Source organism: Acipenser ruthenus, chromosome 5 (assembly GCF_902713425.1).
Source record: "Acipenser ruthenus chromosome 5, fAciRut3.2 maternal haplotype, whole genome shotgun sequence".
Taxonomy (NCBI): domain Eukaryota; kingdom Metazoa; phylum Chordata; class Actinopteri; order Acipenseriformes; family Acipenseridae; genus Acipenser; species Acipenser ruthenus.
In genome coordinates, this window is record NC_081193.1 from 87,716,718 (window position 1) to 87,726,749 (window position 10,032).

The 10,032-nt window shown below is 43.0% G+C and overlaps 1 protein-coding gene across 1 annotated transcript in view; it reads left to right on the top strand.

Moving 5' to 3' along the window:
* Positions 1-8,935, top strand: part of lrpprc (leucine-rich pentatricopeptide repeat containing) — a 77,921-nt gene extending 68,986 nt beyond the window's left edge. The window contains exons 35-38 of the mRNA XM_059024720.1: positions 4,655-4,729; positions 5,444-5,528; positions 6,421-6,563; positions 8,685-8,935. Coding sequence (XP_058880703.1) covers positions 4,655-4,729; positions 5,444-5,528; positions 6,421-6,563; positions 8,685-8,753 — 372 coding nt within the window. The 3' untranslated portion in view covers positions 8,754-8,935. The remainder of the gene's footprint in view (positions 1-4,654; positions 4,730-5,443; positions 5,529-6,420; positions 6,564-8,684) is intronic.
* Positions 8,936-10,032: the final 1,097 nt, after the last annotated feature.

Below are 10,032 nucleotides of genomic sequence, written 5' to 3' on the forward strand. Positions count from 1 at the left end.
ATAAAATCTGAGTGTTCTGAATTATTGGCCTCTTCGCACTCATTTGACAGTATGGCCAGATTTCACAATCTTTTTTGAGTCATCGTTGAGCGCAGACACGTCTTGATCAGTTTCAGCCTGGAAAATCTGTGCTCACTAGAAGCACCTGTCACTGGAATGATCTGTCAGCTAATCTGTTTCCATGCATGTACTGCAGCATTTTCATAGGAATTGCGAGGTGCAGCTGCAGCTACAGGTCAGGGGTGCAAATCATTTAGAAAATTGGTGCTAAAGTGTGTTGAAAGTTTAGCACCAGAGAGCCGACTGGTGCTAAAATTTCTCTTCTCCCCCCCCCAATGAGTTTAGTGTTATGTGTTACAGTAAATATTTAACAAAATGTACCCCATATTTAATCACACCCATGTTTGTCATATTTTGTGAAAAAGGAAATTTCTCATCCATGGCAGGACTCATAGCAGCCTGTAATATTATTGATCTTTTTTCTCAGTAGAAAATATTTACTTAGAGGTTATTTTACATGTGGGTAGATGTAGTGTTGTTGTTGTTGTTGTTGTTGTTATTATTATTATTATTATTATTATTATTATTATTATTATTATTATTATTCTTCCATTCGGAAATAGGGGATTTTACTTGGTAACGAATCTCATTCACAAAATGATGACCGGTATTAGAAACAATCGTGCTGTATATGTATATAATTGCTTTACACCAACATTGAGTATTTTTTTTAATCAACATGTGTTTATAAACTAGCAAAGCTTTACTTTCGCTGGAAATGAAGAGGCTTGCGAACGTCTACTATCGCCCACATACCTTTTTGACTGAACAAAGATTTAACTGATAACTGTGTAAAAGTGTGCTGCAACATGTTTGCTACCACTTTCCCAGACGACACAAACCTTCTCTCCTGTGTGTATGGATGAGTGTGAGTGGCTCATGTGAGCAGTCCAGACCCAATGAGAAACGATCAGCCTCTATTGTTGCTAAGGAATAAAAAAAATACTGGTGCCACATTTGAATGTTGCTGGCGCTATATGAGGTAAACCAAATTTGCACCCCCGGAGCGTTTTACGCTCACGTAACGAACACATTAAATATCATGGCTGTCCGGTTGAGCGCGGGGCCCCCTAAACGGTGGGGGCACTAGGCAGCCGCCTCACTCACCTTGCCTTAAGGCTGGCCCTGCCTCCCCCTCCCACTGGAAATCAGATGTATGTTTATACTGTTTTCATGTTGTCCCTTCATGAGAAAGCAAGCACTGAAGCTGATTGGCACTGTTTCCCCGTGTCACAGAGGCGCTAACACGGACGGCTCTGAGTGTCAGGCACTGTGTGTTTCACCAGCCCCGCTGCCATGTGAGTGACATGACGCCTTCCCTCCTCTCCATTACCCCTGCAGCACAGCCATGTGTGATGGATCAGGGCTGCTATTGACAGTACACACATACACACACACACACACACACACACACACACACACACACACACACACACACACACACACACACACACACAGCGATGTGTGATGGGTCAGGGCTGCTATTGACAGTACACACATACACACACAGACAGAGCGATGTGTGATGGATCAGGGCTGCTATTGACAGTACACACACACACACACACAGCGATGTGTGATGGGTCAGGGCTGCTATTGACAGTACACACATACACACACACACAGCGATGTGTGATGGGTCAGGGCTGCTATTGACAGTACACACACACACAGACAGAGCGATGTGTGATGGATCAGGGCTGCTATTGACAGTACACACATACACACACACACACACACACACACACACACACAGCGATGTGTGATGGATCAGGGCTGCTATTGACAGTGCACGCGCGCGCACACACACACACACACACACACACACACACACACACACACACACACACACAGGCCCTGGCTAGGAGGCTCAGCCCAGCAGGGGGCAGACAAACAATCTCAGCAATCGCATAACCCGTCAGCTTCTCCCCAGACTACGTGTCCAGCCAGACCCGGCTCCACTTTGTCTGCCAGCTGGCTCCGTGGTCTCATGCTGGACGTCTGACAGAACAGTCACAATCCAAAGGGGGGATTCTTAACAACTGCTACCAGCTTTGAAAACGCAGCTAGAAAATCAGATTACTGGCAAGGCGAGATTGAGCTCTGAATGCTTTTCCATTCCCGTGGTTCTTTCAAGCTCGGATCCCTCTAGATATAAACCCATGAGGCTTGAAGCGCTAACTGCATAGTGCTTTTGTTTTGCCATTGTGATACTGCAGTAACGAAGTAACATGTAGAATCTGTCTGATACACTCAAATGAAGAGGTTCTTCTATGGCTTGCTGTAGTCCAGTGTGAGGTCCCGTACCGCAGAGGCATTGTCTCACAGTGAGGTTTGAGAAAAGCTTACCCAACGTTCCCATCATTTCTTTGTGTGTTTCGGACGTGCCTGGCAGTATGATTGATTGAATTCCACAAGTCACAAAGGGCCACTGCTTGTTGTGACTGAATCCGCACCTTGGTATGTAAGGCATGTACAGCAAGTGCTAGAACACCCTGCTTGATATCTGTGTTTTTGTTACGTTCTCTGAATCTTGCATCCGAGTCATCTCGGAGTCATGTTCTTGCATGGAGTTCAGTTTGCAATGTGTGTTGAATGTCATTCCTGTCCCAAAACTAAATTAAGACTTGAACACTTGTTAAATAAATACTGTATTCTTTCGAATTTAAGATGCAGCCCACATTTCCCACCCTTAACTTGAGGAAAAAATAAAACATGAAATATGCATTTACAAAGATACAACCTCAGTTACGCATTTGGAGGCAGTTTGCAGTCGTCTGCTGTCACACAGAGCATTACAGTTATGTGCTGCATCTCATTTCCAGTCATGATTACTCCTACCTGTTTTTCTCCCAGTTTGTGAACTGTGGTATTGCTTGGCATGTTGAAAAACACGGGGGTCTGATCAGCATTTCCGACCTGTCCAAGTTGGTACTGTTTGTTAGAAACGCTGAAATTTGAAAAGCTCGTCTTTAAATTCCTCATGAAGCTAAAGACGCTCCTTTGAAAATGGCTGCCTGTGTGTCATGGATGATTCGAGATCGGGCAATAACGTTTTGGCAGTCAGTCACGTTGCTGTTTGTGTACTTGGGTAGTCACGTCCTCATGTTGGCGATTTTAATACATGCATTACTACTGTACTAGAGTGTGTGTGTGTGTGTGTGTGTGTGTGTTTCCATCATAGTCAGCATCTTGTAAAAAGCTGTAAATGTGACAAGGCTATACTTACTGCAAACACAATCTTATTCAACTCAAATCAAAATGTATTTATAGAGTGCCTTTCACCACAAGCCATCTCAAGGCCCTTAACAAAAAAGAAAAAAAATTTAAGTACAATAAAACATTAAGTACAATAAAAACAGTAAACGAGAATAAAACAAAAGAAAACAGAACATGTTCTGTGCCCCCCCTCCCAGCACCACCATTGATTTCTAAAGATTGGAAGACGCCTGATCTTTCTGATCTAACTTCACAGTCTTAACTTTTGACGACGAAATTTTAAAATGAGAGAAAGCAAATGAAGAGGAAAAAAAAAAAACTGGCTGTCTTGCAGTCTGAAAGGGGCTTTTAGAAAAAGATGAGAGATTAAAATCATTCCTTTTGTATGCATAAGTGTAGATAATTATACTTTAAAGAGAACTCGCTTGTACATTTTAAATTTTATGAAGAAATGAGCAGTTATCTGTCTGACACCTTATTAAATGTATAATTAACCTTCTGGTCCGCAGCTCACTTGTGAGTGTTTGGCAATATAATTGAAGACTGCCCCCACCTCCCTTCCCTCCCTGCTATTACAAAAGTCTTTCTGAAATACAGGAACAGAATGAAAATGGCACGGTTTATTAAAATGGGAATTAATAAACAAACTTTTATGTTAGTTAACCTGTTATTTTTGTATTTCTATATTTTTAATCTATATGTTAAAATTCAGATTGCCTGCTGGAGAATGCACTGCCCTTGGCTGGTCCTTATCATAACACTCCCTGTGTATTCCACCTGAACGCGTTTCCATGTTGGGCTCATGTAGTAAAAAGCACTGCAGTGTGGTGTGGTCTTTGCTCTGCATTGAGGCTTCTGTGGGTTGGGGAGTCAAATTGTCTCAGGATACAAGGATCATAATAAGACTCCTATTGCGTTGCAGTTTCAGTTTCACCCATTCTAGTTTTTTGCTATGAGCTTGATTATTCTCAGTGTATAAGTAACAAGCTCTGCTGTGTGTCTTATTAAACATGGTAAAACCAGGAATGGCTCAAACTGCTATGGAGTGGGAATCTTATTTCCATCCCTGGGATAGTTCACCTCATTGCTGTTCAGCGACCTCTAGTGGTCGGGGTCCTGGCAGGGCCTTGCCTTCAGGATTCAGTAGCTTGGCAAAATCTGCTGCTTAAAAGAAGGGATCGACAGCCGGAATGGATTTCGGTCATTGATCTTCAGCCCTCCTGGTCAGTAAGTGGGTTGCAGCAGTGAGGCGCTATTTCAATAACTTGTTGAACGAGAGAGAGCCTTCAGGTGGCCACGTTGTGCTTACACTGCTTCTTGACCATGTTTTTGTTTGGTTTTGCACTCCATCAGCGTTTCTTTATTCTCTCTTCAGAGGTGTGCTGGTGTAGGAGAACAGAAGGAGATCTTGGTAGCCTACATCACCAGGGCAGCGCAGAAGCCTGGCCAGGTACTGACCCCACTTTCATTGTTAAATACGACCACCTCGGGGCATCCTCCAGGTCAGCTTCTGCTGTAATTGTGAAATTCTAGCCACTGTGAATCACGGTGTGGGTTTGGTATCTTAGAGCATTGATGGTGTGGACTAGTGCTGCACAATCAGATTATCTGATTTATTCGGATCAAGCTCTCCACAGACAAGGGTCATTGATGTTGATTGGGCTAATTTACCAGTCCAAGTGAAAGAGCTGCTTGGATCTGTGTGGATTGCAGAGTCCAGCAAAAGCAGCAGTCATCACAAATCCATGCAGCTCTTTCTTCACTTGCTTCGTATGGAATGGTAGCTTAGCCCAATCAACACCAATAACCCTCACCTGATTGCCAGCACCTGCTTTCTGTAGAGAGCTCAATCCCAGTAATTGGTTCATGCTGCACTAAGCAGGGACCACAAAACAATGGGACTCCTTCAAATCATGGTCTCACAATATTGAGTGCAGCGACGCTGATGATAGTTCAGAGGAAGTCCTGGAGAAGCTGGAGCAGATGGACGTCAAGTGCTTTCTGAAATGATTTTAGTCATTCAATTGATGATGATGAGGTTAGCTATTTATTAAATGCTAAATATAATCATTGGATTTGCAGCCTGATAAATCCATTGTGGTGTTTGTAATTAGTCCACTGTTCTGTAAAGAAGTTCTAAGCTCTTTGTTTGTTTGTTTTTTAGGCTCCAAAGATCAAAGCTCTGCTTGACATCTTGCCCGACTTCCCTGAAAAGGAGATGGCTTACGCCTACCTCATGAAGTGCTATGGTACAATCACACATTAGCAGTGTCTCGTTGTTGCAGTCTTTCTGTTTTGAATTGATTCGTTCTAAATTGCCTGTAAAATGACTGACTCACCATGAGACACAGGTTTAAAAAAAAAAAAAGGTTTAAAAAGCCATTGAAAATAATTACATCCTTGTGTGCCACAGGAAAATGTCCAACTTACAAGTTATAGTCCAGCTTTTTCAAAGCTGCTTCCGATCCATAAAACACCAGAAACCGTTGCATCTTTAAACTGTTAACTCTTCAGTGCCCATATCTTGAATTGAACAGTTTTGTGGAGACGTACATTTAACTGCGCAGTACGTAGCTTGCTGTGTTTTAGCATCAGTGGCCGTCCCGTGAAGTGCAAAGTCATGATGGGATGACAACAGCATACACACTATTAAAACTGTTAAAACTGAGGCCAGGACCACATCATTTGGTTAGCTTTGGAAAGGCTTTTGAAGAGATCTTTTTTTTGTTTTGCCCCCATTCAAAAAATGGGCTGATTTATCTGATATCACATAGCTTTCTATCAAACCCCCCTAGCCTCCCGTAGATGTTTTGGATTGCATTTGACTAAAACCGATACTCTTTTTTTTTTTTTTAATTTTTTTATTATTTTTATAGCCTTCTGCTTCTGAGTATCCTCTTTATACACATGCACTGTTTTAACCAATTACAATTTCAATCCCTTTTTTTGCCACACCTTTGCTCTTTGGTTGAAGCACCACTTTATACTTGTGTAGTGCGTGGCTGAAGGAAGCTTCTACAATTCCGATCTGTTCTCAGTTTCTTGAGGATCCGTAGTTTTGAACACTGTTTCCAGTCATGTGTGTACCCATCACAGAGCAGCGCTGACCCTCCGATTTGTTTCTCCTGCCCCTGACCCCAGGGTTAGACAATGACATTGCCGCAGCCAAGGCTCTGTACCAGCAGATGCAGGAGGAGCACATGCAGCCTGACGAGCTGTGCCTGAAGAGACTGGCCCTACTGCTGAAGAGCGCTGGGGAGCCCGTCCCCTTCACAGAGCCCCCGGTAAGAATGGGAACTACACACTCCCAGTACAGAGTGCATGCAGGCCTGTGTCACACCAGGGATCCCACACATTCACCCCCAGTACAGAGTGCATGCAGGCCTGTGTCACACCAGGGATCCCACACACGCACTCCCAGTTCAGAATCCATGCTAGCCTGTGTCACACCAGGGATCCACACACTCGCTCCCAGTAGGTACCCCAGTAGGACCTCATTCCTGTATCTGCATATTTTCATTTCCTGATCCCAGTTTTGTCAGTGTTGGAGGAGCGTTGGGTATTGTTTCAAGCAGGTTTGGCAGCGGTACTGTAGTTTTAACTGTACCTCAATGGCTTAAAGGTTTCATAGGACATAAACAGCCCCATCTCTTCACTTCCCTTCAATGCCATTCCCTACCATCCATTTAAACTCATTTCACTGTGTGCATTTCATCACTGATAGATCACACAACACCACAGTTATACTACCCGTCTTCAATAGATTTTTTTGTGTGTTTTTGCTATTGGTTCAGCTTATATAATTTACTGAGCTTACTAACTATTACAGCAAACCTGTCCCTCTTCAATCAGCGGGTCGGCTTGTGAAAAGACTCCTAAGCGCTGAGTTTTAAAGGGAGGTGGTTTGAAAATGATGGGGCTGTGCAGTTGTTCCTGTGCCCTCGGTAACTGGTTTTGCAGAGAGATGTTTCCATTTACAAAGTCAAAGTACAGTTGCACGTCCCTAGTGGTCATTTCTAAACCCACTACCTTCAGAGATTCATTTTATTACACAACTGTGGTATTTCAAATACTTACAATTTAGGGTTAGAAGCTGTAATAAAACCAGATCTACAATTAGGAATTCAAAACACTGGTGGCACAGCAATGTTTTAGCGTGCTTTCTGAAACGCAATGTGTAGTAGCCTAAAGAATTTCAACATTTCTGGTTAATAGAAACTCTGGGCACCAGTCGCCTCTAAAGTTAAGTTTTGAGTTTTCTGGCACCCTCCCAGGAGAGTTTTATAAATACTTTTGTGCACAGTGTTTTCAGACATTATGATAGCAAGCTCAGATTTAACAAATAGCACTGTGTCATTTTCTAAATGTGCTCTTCATCATACTTAATTTTATTGGCATTGAGGGAATTTCAGTGTTCTGGAAATGTTAATCTTCCAATTGCACTCCCCTTCAGAAAGCTGCTTTTTTTTTTTTTTTTTTTAAGGCAATGTAATTAGCTTTTCATAACAAAGAGTTCATTTCTCCAGGTTTTGTGCTGTACAGATTTAAACAGTAAGCTGTTACTGTTGGAAATGAGTGGGTATTTGGGGATGTGTTTGCAACAGAGGGCTTAGTGGCTCAGGTGTGGCTAAGGACTGGGACCCAGGGGATTATGATTGGCAGCACTGTTTCGTGAGCACCACATAGCCCTGATTCTGTTGAGAGCCTTGTGTTCCAACAGCAAGACTTGGTTTCACTGCAAACAAATGCAGGATGCCCACCTGTGTTATAAATCACATGTGCAAAAACATGCAGACCCTGTTGGGAGTTAATAAGATATATTGATGAGATAGGCATGCTAGCAGTCTAAGGGTTAATGAATAGTTCTTAAAAGTTTAACCATTGCCAAAGATACTGTATGAGTGTCAAGTATGGGTCAGCTGTAGTGTTTACACAGTAGGAGTACAGTGTTATTTTTTCAGTCTTCTCCATAATACACATGAACGCATGTTTCATTCCACGTTCATGGTTTTAAGCATTAAACTGAATCCAACATCCTTACCGGAAAATATCACTAAATCCGATGTTCCCGGAGCTGTAATCTGTGCCATTCTAAAAACACACAGTCCTAACATAGTGTAGGAGGCAGCAACTGAGTTTCACTCTTGATAGAGCTCAAGATCACGAGAGAGACAATTGGATTTTTACTTGCAGATTTAATCCACCATGAAGTAATGTGTTCACTTGAAACATGTTCTACAACAATTCACTTCGGACTTACTGCAGAAATTTCAGCCAACACATGAAAATAAGGTGGAATAATGCGATATTGTGTTTGCACATTCCTGGTAAAAGCTGTGAGTCACCCTTTGTAATAGAGTAGCTTTTTCCAATACTCAAACAGCCACCTTATTTGTTTCTTGCAGGAGAGCTTCAGGTTTTACGCAGACAAGCTGAGACGAGGCAGCAGTAACCAGCCCTCAGAGGACGACTAGATCTCGTCTCATTGCTCTTTTTGTTTTGTTATTTTTTTTTATTTTATATATATATACTGTATACTGCTGCTGGAAATGTGTGGGTTAATGTTTGTTATTACTGTGACTTCTTCTCACATCGCTGTACAGAAGTATTTATCCTTGCCAATAAAATCTGGAACACGTCGGGGGTGTGAAGTGGAGCTGTGGAGGAGAGATCTGTGTTGTCATGACATTTTGTATGAGAAGAAAAGGGATTTAAGGTCCAGGTTCAAGTTTTTGGATAGTCTTGGCCGCCACATGTGGGTGTAAGATGGGTCTCCAGTCCTGGTCCTGGAGGGCCGCTGTCCCGTCTGGTTTTTGTTCCAACTGTAACCTAAATTACTTAATTGAACCAATTAAGTGCTTATTAGAAGCTTAATTGGTCCAATTAAGTAATTTAAGGTACAGTTTGAACAAAAACCAGGAGGGACAGCAGCCCTCCAGGACCAGGATTGGAGCCCCCTGTTGTAAGAGATACCAGCCTGCTGGAGTAGAGGCTTTAAGTAATGTTTAAAACTCTTTGAAACTGATTCCACCTGTTTAAACATGGCAGTGACTGATGAGCAGAAAAGACTCCTCATGTAACCAGCACTACAAACTGATCTTAAATGTGCTGAACAGCAGTTACTGAATGGATCACAGTGGGGGTCAGGGTGGAAGTATAGGAACTGTGTGTCTGTACTGAGTGGCACGCTCACAGGTTTTGTGTAGGTGGGGTGGGGTGGGGTGGGGTGGTTTGCCATTCCAAGCGACAGCAAAGACAAAGCCACGTGACTGCTAGGGACAGAGGTGCACCTGGTTCTGCAGTTCTCATCTGAGTACGTCAGAGAGCTGCTTGGTTCCTCTTACCCAGGTTTCAAAGAGCATATTTGCATCGTTCGTATCATAATGTTTTGTTCGGAGCAGGTCTGTGCTGTGTTTGATACAGAGGAGGCTGGCTCTTGGTATGAACGAGCTTCCAGGTGTCTGTGTCTGTGCCTGTGCCAGCTCTCTCCCGGCTCTGCTAAGATGCTTGTTTCAGAGGCTAGGTTTTCATGTGCTTCTGCATTTTAAGCATCATAATTACACCCCCCTCTGTGCATTGTAAAGGACTGCATTCATATTATCCTTTCATTACTGCTGTTTGCTAACACAGCATCCAGTCCCTAAATTACTGTAGTGCATTCCAGCTGAGAGGTAGCGAGATCATACACAGTTCTATATGGGGGGGGGGGGGGGTGGTGAAGTGAAATTGTGCGGTTCCGCTGACACGTTTGTG